General features: G+C 54.0%; 3 protein-coding genes across 4 annotated transcripts; 2 read left to right on the top strand and 1 right to left on the bottom strand.

Annotated features, from left to right (window-relative positions):
* The first annotated feature begins 14 nt into the window (after window positions 1-14).
* C29H11orf68 (chromosome 29 C11orf68 homolog) lies at window positions 15-2,196 on the top strand. The gene is made up of 2 exons (XM_019955134.2): window positions 15-145; window positions 807-2,196. The coding sequence occupies exons 1-2, from the start codon at window positions 24-26 to the stop codon at window positions 1,561-1,563; spliced, it is 879 nt and encodes a 292-aa protein (XP_019810693.2). The 5' UTR covers window positions 15-23; the 3' UTR covers window positions 1,564-2,196.
* Window positions 2,197-14,492: 12,296 nt separating this feature from the next.
* On the top strand, window positions 14,493-22,789 carry FOSL1 (FOS like 1, AP-1 transcription factor subunit). 2 transcript variants are annotated; one of them, XM_019955267.2, is made up of 4 exons: window positions 14,493-14,652; window positions 16,847-17,044; window positions 19,057-19,164; window positions 19,584-22,789. In XM_019955267.2, exons 1-4 carry the CDS (start codon window positions 14,563-14,565, stop codon window positions 20,001-20,003), a joined length of 816 nt encoding a protein of 271 aa, XP_019810826.2. In that variant the 5' UTR covers window positions 14,493-14,562; the 3' UTR covers window positions 20,004-22,789. The 2 variants fall into 2 exon arrangements, with proteins under 2 accessions (XP_019810826.2, XP_070639354.1); XM_070783253.1 differs by lacking the exon at window positions 14,493-14,652 and adding an exon at window positions 15,319-15,555.
* On the bottom strand, window positions 21,231-22,077 carry CCDC85B (coiled-coil domain containing 85B). Its single transcript, XM_019955269.2, has one exon. It carries the CDS (start codon window positions 22,075-22,077, stop codon window positions 21,469-21,471), a length of 609 nt encoding a protein of 202 aa, XP_019810828.1. The 3' UTR covers window positions 21,231-21,468.
* Window positions 22,790-23,275: the final 486 nt, after the last annotated feature.

The raw sequence follows: 23,275 nt of genomic DNA, 5'->3' as shown, positions 1-23,275 counted from the left end.
TGTTGAGGCGCCGGGATACTAAGATGGCGGCGGCGGCGGCAGCCGTGGCGGGGGCGGGGCGCGGCGGTGGCGGCGGCGCAGAGCCCCGGCAGGAACGGAGCCGGGCCCGGGGCTGGGCCGGCGCCGAGCGCAGCGAAGGCCGGAGGTGACGCTGGGGTTGGCGGGAGGGGGCAGGGCGGGGGCGCAGCTCGGGCCGTGGGCACTAATGGCGGCGGGCGCGGCGGGGCGGGAGGCAGGCTCTCCTGCAGCCTCTATCCAGCCTGGGTTCGAGTCCAGGCACCGCCCCGTTGGTCTCGGATCGGACACTGCCCTTTCTCGCCTCAGTGCCCTCGTCTTTAAGTAGGCTGGATAACGCTTGCCGGGAGGCCTGGCCCCATGGGCCCTGCCTCGGTGCTGCGAGGACGTGTGCTTTGCCTTCCTCCATTAAATCCCAGCGCCCGGGAGAGCGGCCAGGCTTTGGCAGGACCAGGAGGCGTAGCTGGGCTGGCGGTTCCCACATTTGAATTCCCATTTCGGTCCTGTCACTCACTGAAGGTGTGACCTGCAGTGAGCCCCTTCTCTCTGAGCTTCGGTTTCCTCGTTTGTAGGTCAGGGAGAGCAGTAATAACACTAACTACATTTATACAGCTTTTGTTCCACCTCAGGCGGTTAATTCTGCACAACTGCTTGTATCGTGGGGATGCGGCAGCCGAGGCCAAGGCCCACACCGTTCAGTTCAGTTCAGTTCAGTTCAGTGCCTGGCACCCCCTAGGACTCAGCAAGTTGAGTCTGTCCCGGCCCTGCCCTGATTCGGTTCCCTCCCGCAGGATGGAACCAGGTGAGGAGCTGGAGGAAGAGGACTCTCCAGGTGGTCGTGAAGATGGCTTCACTGCTGAGCACCTGGCTGCAGAGGCCATGGCAGCTGACATGGACCCCTGGCTGGTGTTTGATGCCCGCATGACACCTGCCACAGAGCTGGATGCCTGGTTGGCCAAGTACCCGCCGTCCCAAGTTACCCGCTATGGGGACCCTGGCTCGCCCAACTCTGAGCCCGTGGGCTGGATTGCAGCATACGGGCAGGGCTACATCCCCAACTCGGGTGATGTGCAGGGCCTGCAGGCTGCCTGGGAAGCTCTGCAGACCAGCGGGCGGCCCGTAACGCCTGGTACCCTGCGCCAGCTGGCCATCACCCACCAAGTGCTCTCTGGCAAATGGCTGATACACCTGGCACCTGGCTTCAAGCTGGACCACGCCTGGGCTGGCATTGCTCGGGCCGTGGTCGAGGGCCGGCTGCAGGTGGCCAAGGTGAGCCCACGGGCCAAGGAGGGGGGGCGGCAGGTCATCTGCGTTTATACAGACGACTTCACGGACCGCTTGGGTGTTCTGGAGGCAGATGCAGCCATCCGTGCGGCAGGCGTGAAGTGTCTGCTTACCTACAAGCCTGACGTCTACACCTACCTGGGCATCTACCGGGCCAACCGCTGGCACCTCTGCCCCACTCTCTATGAGAGCCGTTTCCAGCTGGGGGGCAGTGCCCGTGGCTCCCGTGTGCTGGACCGTGCCAACAATGTGGAACTGACCTAATAGTGCCACATGAGGCAGACGGCCGTTGCCCCGCTGCTGGGGCTGGAGCCTCCGCCTGTCTTCCCCCTCCTTGTCCCATGGAGGCCGAGCCCCTCCAGCTCTGAGGACTGGGTCACTCGGGAACTGCCTGCATCTTCGATCCCTTTGAACTTCTGTCCTGTGTTCGGGCTGACTCCAGTCCCTGCTGGCTGGAGGCAGTGGCTCCCTGAGGGCCGGACCCTCAGCCTCTCTTCGCTGCTGCCTCCCCTCCGTCATCCAGAGCCACAGGCAGGGTGCAGACGCCAGCAGGAGAACCTTCCTTGGCCACCCTCATCCCTGGCTGCACCTCCCCCTCCTCCTGCATCCTCCTTTTCTCTTCCTCTTTCTCAAGAGAGAAAACTAGTGCTTCCAGTCCCTCTCCTCGGGGCCTTCACAGTGCAGGGGCAGAGGTCCTGCGGGCCTGAGCATGCCGTTTTGTTGAGGGAGAGTGGGTGATCGTTCCCACTCCGCCCCCAGCACAGAGAGGGGATGCCAGGGCCAAGGACATGGGGCCTGTCCCTGCCACCTCATAGCCCGCACCACCTTCTTCCTTTCTTTGGCTCCCTTGTCACATGCGTACTCCTGGCATTTCAATAAACCCAGCCTGGGTCTGTGTCTTGAGTGTTTTTTACAATACTGTGTTGGTGGTTACCTGCATTGGTTGGTGTAGAGAGGCAGGGCCAGGAGAGACTGCCCCCTCTGTCCTGATTGCTTTCAGTGGCCAAGCTGGGAATGTCTCTGAGAGCCTCTTCAAAGTCAGTCCTATCTCACCTCCATCCAAGAATCAGAATCAGTTGTTCAGTGATTTCCCATAAATTCAAGGACTTGGCCCAGTAAAGTCTGAGGGACTACTACTAGCCCACAGGGTGTGTTCGTGCCCGTTAGAGAAGGGTACCTCCTTGGTTCTGCCCTGCTTCTCCACCAGGGCACATGGTCCAGTGAGTAGAGGTTGAACTGGGTTTCGACCTGCTTGGCTGAAGTATCCTTGTGCAGTACTCAACCTTAAAAAGCCTTCTAAGTCTTCCCATTTATACTCACCTCCTACCACCCAGACCATCAGAGGCCACCAGTCTGTTTGCAAAGCACTTCCATATGGACTATTTAATTCTCACAACCTATCAGAAGATTTTGGCTCAATTTATGGTCAAGAAAATAGAGACCAAGAGGGGAAGAGAGTTACCTGAGTCATGGGCAGAGAGAGTTAAAAGACTTGTGCCCCAGGAACTTCCTGGTGGTCCAGTGGTTAAGACTCCACCCTCCAATACAGGGGACATGGGTTCAATCCTTGGTTGGAAAACTTAAGATCCAGTGTGCCATGGGGCACCTCAACTAGAGAACCCACGTGGCACATCTAAGATCCAGCCAACACAACTAAAAATAAGTAAACATTTTTAAAAAAGTCACCCTAGTCCTTACCAGGCTGATGGGGGTCTCCAGCCTCACCTAGAGTGAGCTCTTTACAATGCAGCTGGCACGTTCACTCACATTCATCTTCCTGGGCCATGCCCTCTGCTGAGGCTGCAACAGCTTCTGGAAGCTTGGCTCCACACCCCTGGCCACAGCCCTGGCCCTGGCCTTGGCCTTGGTTGGAGGCCAGGGTGTCTGGCAGGGAGCCCCTAGGGATTCGGCTCTCGTGCTGGAACTGACTCAGCCTCCAGCAGCCTCATCGAATTGGAATTTGGAGCAGGGGAGCGGAGATGCCACCAGGCTGACTGAGTGGAAGTAGGTGAGTCATGCTGGCTCGGCCCCTTTCCCAGCTTCCTCCTTCCTGAGCTGAGTCCCCCTCCTGAGCTGAGTCCCCCTCGGCCCAACCCTGGGAAGTCCCCAGCTGAGTGGTCTCCATGTTGGAGCCCCGGGCCCTGCCTCCCTCAGACAATGAGTGTCTTGCACTTGCCCAAACTGAGCCAAGGCCTGGGTGGCTCCTGACCAGGCCTTCGTGGGTCCCACAAAGATGCCCAAGTGCTATCAACACCACCTGGTTCTTCCACAATTAAGCGTTTCCCACACTTAGTCCCTGTGCTCCCTCCTCACGGCCCCACATTAGCCCTTTGCTCACTCTCCCAAACCATTGCCACGTGCCCCATTCTCCCCCTCCCCCCACTGCCAGCTGTCCTGCAGAGCAGCCTCTGTCCAATGTCTGTCCGCTCCCCAAAGCCCGTCTGTGACCCCCCACAGCCTGTGACTTGAGCCCACTCTTGTGCCCGTTATGACCTAGCTGCCCACCCCCAGCTTCCCTCAGGCTCCCCTTTCTGCCCATGCTTGCCATGCTGGAGCCAAGTGGCTCTCTCTTCACCCCCTGGCACACAGCTCTGGGCCTCAGGCTCTTCCTTCTGCTTGAACAACCTGCTTTGCAGCAAGGATCAAGTGGTTCCTTATGTAATCACTGTATTAATGTCTGTCTCTCGCTAGGCCCGCAGACTCTGTGCTCCGTGAAGGCAGGAACAATGGCTAAATCTGAGCCCTGTCCCCAGAGAGCCTTGCACAGTGTGTGGCCAGAGCAACCTTTTCATACGCTATTGAATGAATGAATGACTCAAATCCATCCCCTGCCAGCGCCTCCAGCCTCACCTCCTCCACTCCATACTTGACTCCTTGTTCCAGAATCGGGAGTTGCCGGCGCCTGTGGTTCTCTTGCTCACACCCTGGCCTTCCCCACTTTGGTGCCCTTTTCTCAGGCCGTTGCCTCTGCCTGGTAGGCCTGACCCTCGCCTGCCTCCCTGGCTGACCCCAGATCTCAGGTGTCATCCTCTCAGAGGCTCCCCTCCCTCATCCACCTGCTCCCCAGTTTCCCATAATGCCCACTCACCTGTGGTGCTCGTCTGGGCATCTGAAGCCCCTCAAGGACAGTGGCTGCACTTTATCCCCAGGGTGTCTTCAGTGTAGGACCCAGCCTAGCTAAGTGCCCAAAAAAACTGAATAAATGAGTGACTGACTGAAAGTCACCCTCTGTGTGTGGGCCTCAGTTTCCTCATTCTGTTCATAACAAGAGCCGGGCACTGTGCTAAGTACATACCTGTGTTTCTCATCTAAGCCTTGCTCAGCTCTGTAAAACAGGTCCAGAGAGGTTCACTAATTGGTTCAAGGTTAGAAAGTTCAGTATGTGAATCCAGGTCATCCAACTCCAGGCTTCCCTGGTGGCGCTAGTGGTAAAGAATCCACCTGCCAATGAAGGAGACGAAAGAGACACAGGTTCGATCCCTGGGTCAGGAAGATCCCCTGGAGTAGGAAATGGCACCCCACTCTATATTCTCGCCTGGGAAATTCCATGGGCAGAGGAGCCTGGTGGGCTGCAATCCATGGGGCTGCACAGAGTAGGACACGACTGAGCACACATCCAACGCCAGAGTGCCCAATGCATTGCTGAGCCCCCACTGCATGAAAGTGCTGTTGGGGAGAAGGGGCGCGCTGCAAAGATAAACAAGGCCCAGCAAGGACTTAGGATCTGATGTATAAAGCACATAGGTTCGGTCCTCTGAACCACCTGAGAGAGGCTGGGCCAAGACTAAGATTCCCATTTTACTGATGGAGAAACTGAGGCCCAGAGAGTATAGTGACCAAACCTACTGAGCAGGAAGGAGCTGCCTGCCTACAGTGGGGACTGCTCCTCTGCCAGGAGCAGTGGCAGCAGCTCCCCTGAGTGGGACCCCCCGCTCAGGCTGGCAGGGGCTGCTGCCCTGTTTGGCCATCCCCTTCCTGTACAGGACTCAGGAAGCAGCCCAGACCTGGGGCAGGTTAGGCTGGGTAAACTTGGACAGGCCCTGTGCTCTGCTCCCTTTTATGAAACCACAGGACGACTGAGCCAGGAAAAGGATGACATCCCCACTCCACCTACTCCCAGCCCCACCACAGCAAACCCCCAGCCCCTGGAGAGAGGGTTCCAGAGGGACTGGGCTGTGAGTGAGGGGACCCTGCCGACCCCTGATTCCAGCTGGGGCTAGGAGCTGAACCTGGGGGGACAGGAAACAGCCGAGTTGGGAGAAAGCTTCAGCCAGAGCTTTGGCGAGGTTTTGGGGATTTTCCCAGAAGGGCAACTGTGCCCCACTCCCGCCCACTGGGAGGGGCCCTGGCAAAGACCCGGCTTGGGTCACACAGCTGATTCATCTGAGGAGGGAAACTCCCAATTTTCTCTGACTCGCCTCCCCCAAATGCTGAGGGGTAACCCAAGGGCACCTAGCCCAGAAACCCACCAAACCCATCTTTCCTTGATTATCGGCTTCCCAGCAGGGCTTGAAAACCACCCAGGGACAGAGTTGGGCAGGGCAGCAGGGCCCTGGGGCAGCTTCCTAGGAAATAATAATGGAGATTGCAACCAAAGCAAAAAGCAGATGAGGGGCTCCTCAGGTCCCCCCTCACCCATTTTTCAGGTAAGAACACTGAGGCTCCCAGAGCCAGAGCAAACACACATGCAGCTCTGCTCTGCTCTAGGCACTGCTCTAAGCAATGTGTACACATTCACTCGTTTCAGTTCTCACAACCCTCGTTTTCCTGACGCGTAAACTGAGCAGAAAGAGGTTAAGTCACTTGACCACAGTCAAGGCTGGAGATGCTCCGGAGGCTCTCCACAACTCCCAAGAGCCCTGCACACACCCCCCTGAGGCAGGGCGCTCTCCCCTGGTCCCTGAGCAGAGGCCTCCCTGGGGTGAAGTCTGGAGTGATTTCTGGGGACCTTCTACCCTCAGGTCCCAGCTCAGGCCCCTGGAAACCCTTGACGACAGGCAGGTCATGCATGGGGCCCTGGGTCCTCCCAGGCCAAAGGGAGAGCTGGCTCCTGCAGAGAAAACTCGGAACCCGCAGAGGTCAGGAGAGAGCAGTGAGGCATTCCCGCCAAAATCTGCCTCTGGAGGCTTTGACTCGATTCCAAACCCCAATCCTTTCCTCCCGAGTCAGAGCCTCCTTTCCTGTCTGCCTCCCCCCTCCCTGACCCCACACACACACTCACGCACGTACACACAGGCACACTCGTACACACAGGCAGACTCTGCGCGCAGAGAGTCTGGCCTCCAGGCCCTGGTCCCAGTGGGCCCTGCTCCCTCCGCCTTGGGCCAGGGTCCCCCTAGGGGCTGGAGGGGAGCTGAGAACGTGGCTCTGGGAAGTGTGGCCCAGGGAGGGCTCCATGCAGACAGCCTCTGCCTCATCTGGACCCACTCACAGGCCAGATGACTCACCCCCTCGCCCCCCATGACTCAGTTTACACTGGTGCCCTGAGGTCCTCCCAGGGAGGGTTTAGCGTTTACTAGGCCCAGCCCAGGCCTGCCGGCCTTTCATCCCAGGATAAGAGTTTCATCCCTGGGCTGGCCCACAGCCGGTCCTGGCACCCAGAGCCCGGGGGTGGAGGGAAGCCTCAGCCTAGAAGGGTAGGAGAGTCCAGGAACTCTGTGACAGGCCCTAACCGCCCCAGGCTTGGGACTACAGGGGACAGGAGCTACTCTAAGAAACCTAAGGGGCCAAGCTGAGCGGGCAGAGCCTCGTGGGCTCCAACAGCAGAGCCCCTGATGTCCTGCATTCAGAGGAAATGGTCCACATGACACAAAATATAACAGCCAGGGGAGTTCCCTGGTGGCCCAGCAGTTAAGGACTCCACGCTTCTACTGCAGGGGGCTCGGGTTCTATCCCTGGTGGGGGAGCTAAGATCCCACGTTACTCAAGCCAAATAAACAAAACATAAAACAGCAACCAACAGGGTGTAGAGCAGTTTAACTTCTGGGTAAAAAGATACACAAGAGACCGCTTACAACACGGAGGGATGCTTTTCCCTGTAAACGCTTGGGTGACTTCTGGATCTTTAAGCGTGTAAATGTATTTCCTAGTTGAAAAACAAACGCGATGAAACTTTAAAAACATAAGACAAAGTAAAAAATTAAAAATCAAGTTTTAAAATATTTTTTCTCTTGCATACGCATGTACACACACACACACACACAGAACAAGAGATAGGGAGAATCCCCCAAACATAAAATTCTTAAAAATTATTCTGAGATTAAAAACACATAACAGCCTGTATTACAGTGGTGGTATTGGAGAAGACTCTTGAGAGTCCATTGGACAGCAAGGAGATCCAACCAGTCCATCCTAAAGGAAATCAGTCCTGAATATTCATTGGAAGGACTGATGCTGAAGGTGAAACTCCAATACTCTGGCCACCTGATGCAAAGAACTGACTCTTTGGAAAAGACTCTGATGCTGGGAAAGATTGAAGGCAGGAGGAGAAGGGGACGACAGAGGATGAGATGGTTGGATGGCCTCACTGACTCTACGGACAGACATGAATTTGATTAAGTTCTGGGAGTTGGTGACGGACAGGGAAGCCTGGCGTGCTGCAGTCCATGGGGTCACAAAGAGTCAGACACAACTGAGCGACTGAACTGAACTGAATAGCCGGCATAGTGCTGTGGGGCTCTGTTGCATGAGGGATTAACCTGGGTGAAGGACTCGAGGAAGGCCTCCTGAGGAAGTGGAGGGGAAACTGACACCTGCAGGATGAGAACTGGCCAGGCAAGGAGGTGAGGGCGGGCATCCTGGGCAGAGGGAACAGCCTGTCACCATGTTCAGGATTCTGGCTGCTTTCAAGAGACAGACTAACAGGGCAGTGAGGAGCTCAGGCTCTGAAGACTGACTGCTTACATTCACAGCCTGGCTCCACCATTTCCTTACTGTGCAGTTTTTAGCAATCTGCTTAATTTCTCTATGCCTCCATTCCCTAATCTATAAAATGAGTGTACATTATTATCCGTCTCTACAGGATGGTTGTGAGCATTAACGAATTACTTTGAATAGTGGCTGGTTCATAAGAGATACTGGGAGAAGTAAATGGCAACCCATTCCAGTGCTCTTGCCTGGAAAATCCCATGGACAGAGGAGCCTGGTGGGCTACAGTCCATGGGGTCGCAAAGAGTCGGATACAACTGACAGACTAAACAACGACAACAAGATACATGGGTGTGAGACACTAGTGTGTGACTCTTTTGACCCTTCGAGCCCCTCAATCAACACACAACCTAAAACAACACAGAATATGTCAAGCTTCTGGACCCTACCTCTTTCTAGACCCCAGACCCTCCCAAGAAGCAATTTGAAAGGTTGGCTTGGAAAGGTCCAAGTCTGAGGGCAAAGTGGTCAGAACTATGAAAGATTCCTCTGTGAATATCGTCAGGGTTTTAAAAATTCCTCAGGGGACTTCCTCAGGGTGTTTAGGACTTGCCACCTTCAGTGCCAGGGACCCAGGTTCGATCCCTGGTTGGGACACTAAGATCTCACAAGCCAGGAGCCCAACATTAAGCAAATAAAAATAAAATAGAAAATCCCTTGGGCTGCTGTGTGGGAAGTGGAGGGATGGGAGCAAGCTGGAAGCTGTGGGTAGTATCCAGGTTAGACAGGATGGGGCCAGGCCCAAGGGGAAGAAATCTTTGTGGATGTGAACTGAAATGTCACCTCTAGATGTAGGGAGACTGGAACCTATTGCTGGTGGGATGGGAAATGTTGGAGAGAATCAAGGCCAAACTAACGAGTACCCTGTGACCCGCAGTTCCACCCCTGGGCTCACAGCCAAGAGAAGTGAGTGCAATTGGCCATGGAAGGACATATCGAGAATGCACAGACTTCCTGGTGATCCAGTGGTTAGGACTCCACAGTACCACTGCAGGGGATGTGGGTTCGATCCCTGATCAGGGAACTAAGATCTCGCATGAGTTTGGGCATGACTTCAAAATAAAAAAGAATGCTCACAGAAGTCTTATTCATAAGAGCCCAAACTCAGAAAGCCCTCAATATCAGCAGAAGGAGAATGGAGAGAAGGATTATGGGATAGTTATGCAATAGAATACTACACAGTGATGGAAAAGACCAAGCTACTGCTTGACCCAACAATGTAAATGAATCCCTCAGATTCATAGATTAGACACTGGAAGCATGAGCAATGAAAAGAAAAACAGATAAATTGGACTTCAAAACAATTATAAAACCTTTTCTGCATCAAAGTACATCATGAGAAATATGAAAAGACAACCTACAGAATGGGTGAAAATATTTGCAAATCATGTATCTGATAAGTGTCTGGTAGCCAGAATAAACATAGGACTCATATAATTCAACAACAAAAAGAAAAAAGGAAATTAAAAATAGCAAAAGATCTAAGTAGACATTTGTCCAAAAAATATATACAAATGGCCAAGAAGCATATGAAAAGATGTTCACTGGTCATTAAGGAACACGAGTGGCTATTAAGGAAATGAAAATCAAGACACGATGAGATACCACCACTTCACACCCTCTAGGATGTATTTTACATACAGAAAATAATATATTGGCAAGAATGTAGAAAAATTAGAACCCTCAGGCACTGCTGGTAAGAATGTAAAACAGTACGAGCACTTTGTCAAACAGTGAGACAGTTCCTCACAAGATTACCCAGAAAATTACCATCATTGTCGTTTAGCTGCTAAATTGTGTCTGACTCTTTGAAAGCCCATGGACTGCAGCATGCCAGGTTTCCCTGTCCTTCACTATCTCCTGGAGTTTGCTCAAATTCATATCCATTGAGTTGGTGATGCTATCTAACCATCTCATCCTCTGTCGTCCCCTTCTCCTCCTGCCTTCAATCTTTCCCAGCATCAGGGTCTTTTCCAATGAGTCAGCTCTTCGCATCAGGTGGCCAAAGTACTGGAGCTTCATCTTCAGCATCAGTCCTTCCAATGAATATTCAGGGTTGATTTCTTTTAGGATTGACAGGTTTGATCCCCTTGCTTCCCAAGGGACTCTCAAGAGTCTTCTCCAACACCACAATTAGAAAGCACCAGTTCTTCAGTGCTCGGACTTCTTTATGTCCAACTCTCATATCCATAATGACTACTGGAAAAACCATAGCTTTGACCATATGCACCTTTTCGGCAAAGCGATGTCTGCTTTTTAATACGTTGTCTAGGTTTGTCATAGCTTTCCTTCCAAGGAGCAAATATCTTTTAATTTCATGGCTACAGTCACCATCTGCAGCGATTTTGGAGCCCAAGAAAATAAAATCTGTCAAGCTTCTACTTTTTCCCCTTCTATTCACCAGGAAGTAATGGACCCGGATGCCATGGTCTTACTTTTTGAATGTTGAGTTTTAAGTCAGCTTTTTCACTCTCCTCTTTCACCCTCATCAAGAGGCTCTTCAACTCCTCTTCACTTTCTGCCGTTAGAGTGGTATCATCTGCATATCTGAGTTTATTGATATTTCTCCTGGCAATCTAGATTCCAGCCTGTGCTTTATCCGGTCCGGCATTTTCCATGATGTACTCTGCATGTAAGTTAAATAAAAGGGTGACAATATGCAGCCTGGTCATACTCCTTTCCCAATTTTGAACCAGTCAGTTGTTCCATGTAAGTTTCTAACTGTAGCTTCTTGACCCACATACAGGTTTCTCAGGAGACAAGTAAGGTGGTCTGGTATTTCCATCCCTTTAAGAATTTTCCACAGTTTGTTGTGATCCATACAGTTACCATGTGACCCAGAAATTCCACTGTTAGGTATATTCCTGAGATAAATGGAAATATATGTCCACACGAAAGTTTGTGCACAAATGTCCATAGAAGCATTATTCATAATAACCAGAAAGTAGAAACAACCCAATTCCACCAACTGATGAATAAATAAATGGTGGTATAGCCATGCAATAGACTATTACTCAGCCATAAAAAGGAATGGAGTGCTGATATAGCCTATAATATTGACAAGCCTGGAAAACATTATGCTAAGTAAAAGAAACCAGACACAAAAGGTCACAAACTGTATAATTTCATTTATATGAAGTGTCCAGATCAGGCAAATCTGTAGCGATAGACAGCAGATTAGTGGTTACCAGGGGATGAGAGCATGGTTACCAGGGAACTGGGAGCCATTACTCAATGAGCTTCCTAGGTGGTTTAGCAGGGAAGAATCCACCTCCCAACACAGGTAGACATGCAGGTAGACGCAGGAGATGTGGGCTTGATCCCTGGGTCAGGAAGATCCCCTGGAGGAGGAAGTGGCAACCCACTCCAATATTCTTGCCTGGGAAATCCCATGGACAGAGGAGGCTGATGGACTACAGTTCATGGGGTCGCAAAGAGTCAGACACGACTGAGCACTAGCACTTAATGGACGTGGAGTGTTTTAAATCTGGAACGATTTAAAAAGTTTTGAAACTAAATTGAAGTGGTGGTTACACAATCTTGTGCAGGCACAAAATCCCACTCAAGTGTATGCTTTAAAATGGATAATTGTATGTTATGTGAATTTCACCTCAATTTAAAAAAGTAAACTTCAATGTAAGAAGTGAATGGAAACTGGAAAACATAAACATCACCTCAGTGCCCTGGGGACACTGACAGAACCTACTGGGTGCGGAACAGCCTCATCCACTACCTCCTTTTGCCTCACTGCAGCCCCAGGAGGTGGGGACTGTCTGGAGCCCAGAGAGGGACATTGATCGAGCCAGGCTCACACAGCTGCCAAAGGACAAGGCTCCAGCCTCTCAGACCTCCCAGCCCCCAGACTCCTGAAACCGCTGTGGCCCCCTGGGATTCTCATCAGGCCTCACTGGGTGGGAGCTAGTGAGGTCAAGGGCCAGGAACGTTACTGCAGCCACGAGGCAGGAGTTAGTGACTGAGAAGCTTGGAATGTGCAGCCTCTGAAAAGAGCTCCTTGTGGCTCCACCGACGGTTAGAGCAGGAAGGGACTTTCAGAGCCATGTAATCATACACACACACACACACACACACACTTGAGCCTGAGCTCCTGCTCAGTCACGGCCCCAGGCTGTGTTTCTGGAGCCGGCAGACAAATGCAGTCAAGGCTGACCTGTGCCACCACCTGTCTGCTTCTGTCACTCTGACCTGTCCTGCTCGGGCTCAGCCAAAGATTTCAGATATCAGTGTGTGTGTGTGCGCACAAGTACGTTAGCATGTGATCAGAACCCCCAAAGCGTCCACCCATGGGGCTTTTTCTTAACATGCATTTTTTGTTGCTATTTGTCAAATTCTTACTATATGCTGTACTCAGCATGGGACATGATTTGATATCTATTCTCCAACAACCCTGAGATGTTTATCATTTTGTAGTTATCAGATGTCCTCAGTTCATAGATGAGGCTCTGAGAGATTGTGTGCCTCACCAAGGTCATACAGCTGGCGAGCAGCCTAAGCAGAATTTGAACTCAGAACCCAGGCGTATGATTCCAGCACGTATGTTCTTTTCCATGAGTCATACTGCCTCTCCTTCTTACGTACACATGTGTGCACATACGCGTGCATGCACACTCACACACATACACATACATACCCATGTATTTCTCATTCTGGTAAACTGCTGGTGGTTTCTTTTCTTTTTAGACAATGAGAAGCACTGAGTAGAATAAGGAAAAGGGAGAGGCAGCAGACTGGTAACCACCTTCTGAGTGCGCCTCACTTTATAGCTTACAAAGCACTTTCACATTTGTGATCTCATTTAATCCCACAGCCGCCCCATGAGGTCAGCAGGAGGCTCAATTATTCCCACTGGGAGCGGGACTCAGAAGGAAGGTGACTTGCCCAGGGTAACAGAGACAGAAAATGGTAGCTCTGGGACTGGAAGCCCAGGGCCAAGCTGGCCTCTTGGTTCTAAGTCCTGAATACATCCACCAACCGCGGCCTCTGTCCCTGAGGAAGGCAGTCCAGGACCCCATCTTCCTGAAATCTCCCTTATGTGAGGACAAAATTGGAGCCAATCAAAAGGAGGTACCAGTGGAAAGCAGGACTGCCCAGCTCTCTCTCTGTCTGTAGTTGTGTGACTCCGGCAGCTCCTTACTCTGTTCAGGCCTCAGTTTCCCCATCTGCAAAATGAGGCTGATAAAGGCATCTGCCTCCCAGAGTTGTTGGTTTTCGGTTGTTGACGCTTGGTCCTGGCCTCACATTCACACAGACCTTTGACATAATCTCCAAACAAGGCTGATGACAACACAGTCCTGGGAGAGCAGTTACAGTATTTAAGGAAGATGGGGTTTATCAGAACACAGAACTGTGTCCAATAGGCTCAGCTGACAGGCTCTCACTACTGGTAGGGGCTCTGAATTAAAACTTGCTACAGCTCCTGAAATTATCCTGCGAGTAAGGCAATTGTATTGCATTGTATTTGTGGGTAGTTCAAACTATTAATATATCCTTGTAATTATTTAAAATACACACCATTTTTGTAACTCTGGTTTGTCATTTGTTCACTTTTTCGTATACCTGAACCTTAAAACAGCGCCAGTGAAGGGGACTCATGTCACGACTTGGATGGCAGTAGCATGGTTCGGGGCATGAATAAGCAGCCAGATGATGGTAATACTAGTAACATCAATCACGTTTATAATCCGACGTACAGTTTCCAGACTTCTTTCATATTCTTCATTCCAACTTCCCACGCGTGGCAAGGTCGCTCTGTGAATATTTTGTCCCATTTTACGCATGCAAACACTAGGCTAGACCAAACAGTGGGCTGCGGGGGGACCGCGGTGGCGAGGGTGGCGAAGGCTAAGTCGGCTCTTGGGGGCTGGGCCGGGCTAGGCGGACGGGGCGGGGCGGGGCGGGGCGGGGAGCCCGGCAGCTCGCAGGTGCGTAGGACCGCGGGGGAATCCTTAGCTCCACCTGGGCGCGGCGAGGAAATCGCACCATGTTTGGGCAGCTACGTCAGAGGGGGCGGGCCCGCGGCTGTCCCTAGGAGCCGCCAGATCCGCCCCTTTTCCCCACCGAGAGTCAGTCGGCTACTGGACTGTGGGAGGCGACAGAAAAGTTCAGGGCGGATTGATAAAAGGCGGCGCGTCTGGAGAGGTGGAGCCTGGAGGTGACCAGAGCCGAGGCGAAATGCCCGCCCTCCCCCGCCCACCCCCCCGAGTAGAAGTGGTTCAGCCCGAGGACTTTTCATTCATAAAAAGAAAAGACTCCGCGAGGAGCGAGTGAGTCAGAACCGAAGCCGCCGACGCGGACCCCACAGAGCCGCCAACCCAGGGCATGTTCCGAGACTACGGGGAACCGGGACCGAGCTCCGGCGCCGGCGGTGCGTACGGCGGCCCGACTCAGCCCCCGGCCACAGGCCAGCAGGTGAGAGGAACCCGACACCTGGAGTCCACAGGTGGACAGCGCCGAGGAGAGCGCGGGCCGCTCCGGCACACTCGGGGACTGGGACCGGGAACTGGGGGAGGGACCAGGTATCGGAGCGGTGGCAGCGGATCCTGCCCACTCTCCGCTGTCCAAAGGCACTTTCTGCCCCACAGCCCAGCAGAGCACGCGCGGCGGGAGGAACACATCTCTGCGAGCATCGGCCCAAGCGCGCGTCCCCCTTCCCCTCTGTCCGTTGTCTCTCTGTCCCTCCGTCTCTGTTACCTCCTCTCCTTCCTCCTGTTCACCGTTAATTCCTTGGTCCGGGATTAGTCCCAGCCCCGACCGGATCAGAGAGGGTCCCGATCTATCTCGGACGACATTTCCGAGGTCCGGAGTCTAAGCCGCGGCCGAGAGGTCCCCACGCACTGGCTCCCCAAGCCGGCTTGCCCGGACAGACTGGGAATCTTGGGCAGTCTGTGGTCATCCGTGTGCCTGCCTGTTTGTCCCTCTCCACCCCATCGCCAAGTCCTCATCCCCGTCCAGCCGCAGTGGACCTGGTGGGATCCAGGAGACTGGCTCTTGACCCCTTTACGGGTTGGGGCGCGTGGAGACCGCGAGATGCCAGGACGTGCACGGGGTCTTGCAACCGGCAACTCCCGCTCCCCTGACTCTCGACACTGAACGGCGCCCGCTGCCGGTTGGGGGGACCTGGGAGGCTGCAGGTGCCCATTTCCTGTCGAGGGGCGATGAGCACGTGTCTCTAGGGGAGGGAAGGAGCGGCGTCCGTTCCGCCGAGTCACGGCGGCCGAGTCACGGTGGGTGACTCACCCCGGGCGCCCCTCCCTTCCTGGCCCGGAGCGGCCCGGGCCCTGACAACGTCGGGAGCGGGAGATGCCGCCGGCGGTACGTAGGCTGGGAACTAGGGTCATTGGGCCACTGCGCCCGCAGCGCTGAGCCGGGGACACTGCTGTCTAGACTTGCCTGGGCTTGAGGGAGCTTTCCCGGACGGCTGGGGGCCCACACCCAGGGCCCAGCCCCAGGGCTTGAACTCACTTCTCCTCCGGAACACTGAGTCCCTATCTCAACCCATTCCTCACATTTCTGGCTGAAAGAATCGAGGCAGCGCATATTGTGCAGTCTTGCATTGTGCTGGGCACTTTCCACCTCATTTTTTACCTTGTCTCACAGAATCTAAGACCCCATGGATTTTAAAACCTGTTATTTTGTGCCACTATTTTTAAAAAAAATTTTTTAGTTTGTCAATTAAACTGTGACCTCAGAGCTACTGAAGGGTACTTCTTGGCATCAGGGAAATGATCCTCACCTATGACAATATTAAAAACAAGGAAATTGAGGCATATTGAGGATAAATAATTTACCCTGACAGCCAGTAAATGGCTGAGCTAAGATCAGAACTGGGCTAGCTTGAACCCAGAGCAATGGCTCTTGTCTACCATGGCCCCTGTATGTTGGGTACCTGCCACTTGCCAGGCTCTGTCGCACATACACTCTCTTACCTGATTCTCCTAGTCACCCTTGAAGTTGTGCTTAGTCGCTCAGTTGTGTCTGACTTTTTGCAACCCCATGGACTGTAGCCCGCCAGGCTGCTCTGTTCATGGGATTTCCCAGGCAAGAATGCTGGAGCAGGTTGCCATTTCCTTCCCCAGGGAATCTTCCTAGGGCTGTCATTATCTTCTTTGTGCAGATGGGACTCAGACAGGGTGCAGGAGTTGGTAAGACCCTGATGACCTGTACCCAAACCTCACTTCCCACTTATTGACTGTCTGTCTAAGGACAACTGTTTTCCTGTCTGAAAATGAAGATTTGTTGTTGTTTAGTCACTAAGTCGTGTCCAACTCTTTGCAACCCCATGGACTGCAGCCCACCAGGCTCCCCTGTCCATGGGATTCTCCAGGCAAGAATACTGGAGTGGGTTGCCTTTTTCTCCACCAAGTGATATCTTCCTGACCCAGGGATCAAACCTGCATCTCCTGCATTGGCATCAGAAATGCAGGCAGATTCTTTATCTCTGAGCCACCGGGGAAGCCTTTAAAATGAAGATACTGTTGTGCAAATTATAAGGAATCAGTATTTTTAAAGTGGCTGGGATAGCACTTGGAATTCACACTTTATTATTGGAAGCCCCTCAGTCCTCACAGACCTTACCCCTGGCCCTCCATGTCTTATCCCTCAGAAGTTCCACCTCGTGCCAAGCATCAACACTGTGAGTGGCAACCAGGAGCTTCAGTGGATGGTTCAACCTCACTTCCTGGGACCCAGCAGCTACCCCAGGCCTCTGGCCTATCCCCCGTACAGTCCCCCGCAGCCCCGGCCAGGAGTCATACGGGCCCTGGGCCCAACTCCAGGGGTGCGTCGCCGGCCCTGTGAACAGGTAAGAAGCAGAGGAGCTCATGAAGGTTCTTGAGTCCACAGGGGTGCTGAGGCGCAGAAAATAAACTCTTGTCCAGAAGCAGAACACAGGCTGAGAAGGGGCGTGGGGAGAGTAGGTCCACTGGTTACTATTGGCCAAGACAGAAAGTGATGAGAGCCCCTGGGGAGGCCCAGAGGGCAGTGCTGTCACTTCTGGATCAGGGAAGGCTTCTTGGAGGTGGAGGCATATTAGCCTAGAAGGATGGGTTGGATTTGCATAGGGAGAAAGATGATGGAAAATACATTCCAGGTAGAGGGGATGGCAGGAGCAGGAATGGAGGTAGAGGTGAGAACATGTAAGGTGTATATGTGGAAAGCTGTGTGGGCAGTAGAGGGGCTCCACCTGATGACAGGTACGGAGAGGGTGGGCTTATGCTGTCTGTATTGCTGAGAAGAGAATAGAAAGGGTTTCCTTCAGCTACTCTGAGTCTCAATTTCTCTAACTCATTTAATCCTCACAAAAACCCTCTTGGGAATGAACTCTGGGTTTCCCCCATTTTACAGCTAAGGAGATGAAGGCACAGAGAGATAGTCACTTGCCCAAGGTCACACAAGGAGTGAGTAATGAGACAGGACTGTCCAATTCTAAAGTCAGATCGTACCCACCAAGCCACAGTGTCTCACCAGGAGGTAAGAGAAGGCTTGACGTTGAAAGAGCTGGGAACACTTGCCTTCCAAACCAGGGTTTTTGGCTGCTCACTGCTAGTAATAAAGTCCTTGCCCAAATAAATGATTAAGAGGGTCTTTAAGGGACTGGTTCCTCTTTCCTCTCCCTGGGGCATTTCCGTATCTGAGACTGTAGTGGGTGAGGGCTGCCCCTTAATGAGTTTGCTCTGACAGCAAGGTAGAGGATGGAAAGGACAGTTAGAATCCTGAGAAAGATGTGCGATTAGTCAGGGCTGGCTTTTGCAGAAAAAGAGTGGCTGGCTTTTGTGACCAGATGGAAGGAGACCATGGTGTAAGCCCCAGAGGCAAGCTCCTGGACTTCCTTCAGCCATGTCTCTTTGATCCTGAGTACTCCTAGATGGGCTATGAATGGGCTCCTTTTCGCAAGAGGTGGTGTCCATCAGCTGGCCCTTTTCTCAGTGTTAAATAGAGTGCATCGATTCTTTAAAAGCTTTATTTATTTTTTGGCTTTGGTGGGTCTTCGTTGCTGCCAAGCTTTCTCTAGCTGCAGCAAGCAGGGGCCACTCTTCCTTGTGGTGTACAGGTTTCTCACTGTGTTGGCTTCTCTTGTTGCAAAGCACGGGCTCTAGAGCGCTGGCTCAGTAGTTGTGGTACACAGGCTTAGTTGCTCTCCAGCATGTGGGATCTTCCTGGACCAGGGATCAAACCAGTGTCCCTGGCATTGCAAAGCAGATTCTTAACCACTGGACCACCAGGGAAGCCCCGGAGTGCATGGATTTTAATTTCTGCTCTGGACCACAAACAAGTTATTCATCTTCCCTGGCCTTTGGCTCCTTACAAGAGAAGCTGGGTTAAGGATCCATGTAAAGCACTTAGCTGGCACACAGTAGGTTCCCAATAAACAACTACATAGACGCTCTCATTACCCCCTCTTAGTGCTTACAGCCTCTGGGGAAGAGGAGGTTTGGTTATCAAGTGACTGAAAAGAATGAGGTTCCTTTGAAAAAGAGTGGCTGCAACGGCCACTTATAGCTGTGGAATGAAAGAAGACTTCCAGGAAGGGTCGTGGTGGCCTGAGGGATCTCAGTTGAGTCCTGGGAGAGGAGGCTTAGGATTTATAGTGGGACAGGGAGGACATTCCCAGAGGAATCATAGGAAGCAAAAGCTGGGAGCGAGGAGGAAATTTGACTAATCCAAGCTTACTAAATACGGAACCGGTCAGGTTGGGGAGGTCCCCAAAGAGCAATCTGAGGGCGTCCCTGCGCTGCCATGCCCTCCGCCAGGGTTCTACCACTGGGCCGGCAGCACAGAGTCCACCTCACTGCTCTGTAACCCTCCTTCCCCCAGATCAGCCCCGAGGAGGAGGAACGCCGTCGAGTGAGGCGGGAGAGGAACAAGCTAGCCGCGGCCAAGTGCAGGAACCGGAGGAAAGAATTGACCGACTTCCTGCAGGCGGTGAGCACCAGCGAGTGCAGAGGGTACCCTGGTCCAGGCCCACCCAACCTCAGAGGGTCCCCAGTTCCCAAGGGCCGCAAGAGGCGCCATTAGATACATCCCCTCCCCCCAGCTCCCTTTTGGAGCGGCACTGAGACGAGGAAAAAGTGGTTAAAAATTAGTTGCAGCTTGTCTCGCTCTGAACACAGCAGAGCTGAAGCAGGCCGGACAATATCCTTCGAAGGTGCCCCCTAGCCTGATGGGAATCGTGCCTATTTTCTCCCCTGGGCTCATGGGAGTTGTAGTCCAGACTTGATGGAGACTCTCTACTCCCCCCAACCTCCCCTCCCCCACGCCCCAACCTGCCAATCACTACCACTGCGGGAGGCTCTGCGACATTCAGCCCTCTTCTTCTTTACTCCTTTCCTTATCGTCCACAGGAGACCGACAAACTGGAGGATGAGAAATCTGGACTGCAGCGAGAGATTGAGGAGCTGCAGAAACAGAAGGAGCGCCTGGAGCTGGTGCTCGAAGCCCACCGCCCCATCTGCAAAATCCCAGAAGGGGCCAAGGAGAGCGAAACCAGCGGCACAGGTGGTGCCAGCGGCACCAGCAGCCCGCCAGGCCCCTCCCGCCCTGTGCCATGTATCTCCCTTTCCCCAGGGCCTGTACTTGAACCCGAAGCATTGCACACTCCCACGCTCATGACCACACCCTCCCTGACTCCTTTCACCCCCAGTCTGGTCTTCACCTACCCCAGTACGCCAGAGCCCTGTGCCTCAGCCCATCGCAAGAGTAGCAGCAGCAGTGGGGACCCCTCTTCTGATCCCCTGGGCTCCCCAACCCTCCTGGCCTTATGAGGCACTCCGGCTCCTGCTCCCTGTGGGTGCCACCCTAACCAGTATTTCCCTGCTCATTTGATCCAGCTGGCCTGGATCATATCCCATGTCCAACCCCAGCAGATTCTTCTCCATCCCTCCAGACAAGACTGAGCATATTTTGCTTCCTAGTAGAGCCAAAGCTGCCCATTGGTTCTCCAGAGCTGGCCTCTCTAGCACAATTTGCACTAAATCAGAGACAAAATAGTTCCCATTTGTTGGAGAAAATTCCAGGCAGCTCCCAAGGGACTTTGTAGATTCTCAGAGGTCCTCTGGAGCCCTAATCCCCTGCAGATCACCCCTATGGTCTTCATCACCTCTTCCTGTGATCCACCCAACCCTACCCCTGACAGAAGATGATACTCTACCAGCCTAGAACACTAACTCACCCAGCCCCACTGCCAGCAGCACCAGGTTATTGAACCAGGACACTCTGCCAGTGCCTCCTAAAAGGAACGGCTCAGGAGAGTGCCAGAGCTGACCTGCAGCCCCCAGCTCTGAGAAGACTTTAGCTACAAGCCTCCACAGCGTGGGCAGCTGCTATTTATTTTCCTAAAGAGAGTATTTTTATACAAACCTGCCAAAATGGAATAAAAGGCTTGAAGCTCTAGCCTGCTCTCATTGGACCCAGAGGCTAAAGGGAGACCATTTGGAACCAGAAGCCTCAGGCTCCCATTTCAGCTCCACCAACTCACTACCTGACCTTGGACAAACTGATATTTCTGGACCTCGATTTTCTTATCTGACAAATGAGGCTACATCTGTTCTGCCTCATCTCCAGGACTGAGAAGAGGAAGAGAAGTGCTGTGAGGTGCCAAGCCAAGAGGATTATCCTCCTCCCGGTGGGGGACCCACAGTGCTCCGGCGTGTGCCACCGGAGGGCGCTGTTAGGCCCCTTCCAGCCTCTCGGGAGGCGGCTGAGTGGGTTTTAGGCCCCCCGCACCTGCTTCCTGCCCCATTGTCTTGGACAGGAAGGAGCCGGGAAGGGAGCTGGAGCCACTTCTGGGGCCGGATCACGGCCTGTCCTGGGGCCTGATGGGGGGAGCCGATGGCTCACCACTGTCCCACACCCCGCCCCAGGACTGAGGTAATGGGGGAGTCAGCCACCTTAGTTCTACAGTCCCTCCAGATGGGAATGGTACCCCCCAATGGTCCCCGCCCTCGTCCCAACGCCGGCGAGTTCCAAACAGACGCGCCCGGGCCATGGGCTCTGCTTCCGCCTCAGTTTATTAGCCTCCACCCAGCCCCCAGTAAGTCCCTCCACTCCAGCCTCCAGTCCCCCTACTGCCCCGCCAGCGAGAGTCAGGGGCCTTCCTCAGTGTTAGGGTTTCTAAGTCCATTCCATCGGCCCTTCGTGCGCAGCCGGGGCGGCGTCGGGTCCACAGGTCCACCGCAGTCTCGCCGCTTGAGGAGCAATCCGGGTGGGCGTCGGCGGGAAGCTGTGCCCTCAGTCATCTGGGGAGCAGGCCAGGGGCAACTGATCGGGGCTGCCCACGCTGCCGGTACTGGAGCTTCCATCGCCCAGGTCACGAGGACCGCAGGGGGGCAAGGCCAGCTCGGGTGTCGGCCCAGCGCCAGAGCCCCCCGAGCCGCCGGAGCCGCCTCGGGGACCCCACTCTTCGCCCAGCGCCAGACAGAGCTCCTTGAGCGCCAGGTTCTCCCGCAGCAGCTCCTCCTGGCGGCCTTCCAGCTCAGCCAGCTTCTGCCAACAACCGCCTAGATCCTCGCGCACGGCTCGGGATGCTTGGGTCCCGAAGAGCTGCCACTGGCGCGCGGCGCGCCGCCCGCGCTGGCGCTCCGAGTCCAGGAAGCAGCAGAGGTCGCGCAGCTCGCGGTTCTCGGCCTGTAGGCGCCGGTTGAGCTGCTTGAGCTCGCGGATCTCGCCCAGGTGACCCTGTAGCTGCCGATTCACCTCCTGCATGAGGCGGCCGCGCTGCACCAGAGCCGCCAGGCGTGCCGCCTCCTCCCGCCGCAGGCGCCGCACCAGCTCCTCCTTGCCCAGAGCCGCCATCTCTTCATCCGTCAGCTCCTCCAGGCCGCCCGTCTCGGCCTCCATGGCTGCCTAAGCCTCTGGAGCATCGCCTGCCCGCCGCCGCGGCCCAGGAGCCCCACGACGAGCTCCTCGCCGCTGGGGCTCAGGCAACCGCTCAGTGGACAAGCTGTGGTGGAGCTAGCGTAGGATGCAGCAGCCGCGCGGGGGTGGGCACGCGGCGGGGCGCGCGCCGGGGCGGGGCCCCATGACATCAAGGACGAAGAGCCAATCCGGGCTAGCGCCCTCAGAAGAGGGCGGGGTCCAGGCTCCCAGAATGAAGCCCTTCCCCGCCCACTTCGGACCGTGGTGTCCCTGATGCTCGCTGACTCTGAGTATCCGCGTCCCCGACCTCGGTGCCAGTCAGCCCCAAACTACGTGCTTCGTACCTTCCAATTCCAAACTGCCTCAAGCTCGAGCCCAGGCCTCTCGGCTCCCTCTGAGAACCAAGATTCCAGTGTCGACCCTCAACTCTTCCGCCCACCCTCTGACAAAATCCAGACGGATCGCCTTTCCATCCTTCCTAGCTTTGCTCTAACTGTAGAGTCTCGACTCACTGAGCATCGCTTTCAGTCCTTGGAAATTAAAGTCCAAACGTCCTGGCTCACATCATCAGCCTACTCTCCCTCTCACAGACCGTTTCCTGTCCGGTGGGAGGGGCATACAACGGATTTGTTTGTTCAGTAAACTTTTATTGTGTGTAAGGGCTACGCAGAAATAAACTTGAGTCATATCCTTATACTGTCCTTAAAGAGGTCTTGATCTGGAAGAGGCGACAAGCTGCGATGAAGACGCAAATGGAGGAAGACCACATTTTGAGGGACTGACCCCACCCACTAAGTCGCCTCAAACGTGTCCCATTCTTTGCGACTCTATGGACTGTAGCCTGGCAGGCTCTTCTGTTCATGGGGATTCTCGAGGCAAGAATACTGGAGTGGGTTGCCATGCCCTCCTTCAGGGGAGCCTCCCAACCTAGGGATGGAACCCACATCTCATGTCTCCTGCATTGGCAGGCGGGTTCTATGGCCACCTGGGAAGCTTTCCCCAAAGAGGTGCTACCAGAGGGACCCTGAAAGATGTATAGGACTTTGGCGAGTCATGAGAGGGCTATTTGAGGAAGAGAGAATAGCACGATGAAAGTCTGGGGACTGAAAGAGACTCCATGCTTTAGGAACAGCGAGAGTAAACTGGTTTTTCGTGTCTGTTTTGGAAAGGCAGTTCTTAG

The sequence above is a fragment of the Bos indicus genome, chromosome 29 (assembly GCF_029378745.1).
Source record: "Bos indicus isolate NIAB-ARS_2022 breed Sahiwal x Tharparkar chromosome 29, NIAB-ARS_B.indTharparkar_mat_pri_1.0, whole genome shotgun sequence".
In the NCBI taxonomy this organism is placed as follows: domain Eukaryota; kingdom Metazoa; phylum Chordata; class Mammalia; order Artiodactyla; family Bovidae; genus Bos; species Bos indicus.
The sequence above is the reverse complement of the archived record's forward strand: the minus strand, read 5'-3'. Positions and strand labels throughout refer to the sequence as shown.

Coding starts and splice junctions, on each gene's coding strand:
- C29H11orf68 (XM_019955134.2), top strand. CDS start 24: ATGGCGGCGGCGGCGGCAGCCGTGGCGGGGGCGGGGCGCGGCGGTGGC. Junction 146..806: donor GAGCGCAGCGAAGGCCGGAG/GTGACGCTGGGG, acceptor TCCCTCCCGCAG/GATGGAACCAGGTGAGGAGC.
- FOSL1 (XM_019955267.2), top strand. CDS start 14,563: ATGTTCCGAGACTACGGGGAACCGGGACCGAGCTCCGGCGCCGGCGGT. Junction 14,653..16,846: donor CCCCGGCCACAGGCCAGCAG/GTGAGAGGAACC, acceptor CTTATCCCTCAG/AAGTTCCACCTCGTGCCAAG. Junction 19,165..19,583: donor TGACCGACTTCCTGCAGGCG/GTGAGCACCAGC, acceptor TATCGTCCACAG/GAGACCGACAAACTGGAGGA.
- CCDC85B (XM_019955269.2), bottom strand. CDS start 22,077: ATGGAGGCCGAGACGGGCGGCCTGGAGGAGCTGACGGATGAAGAGATG.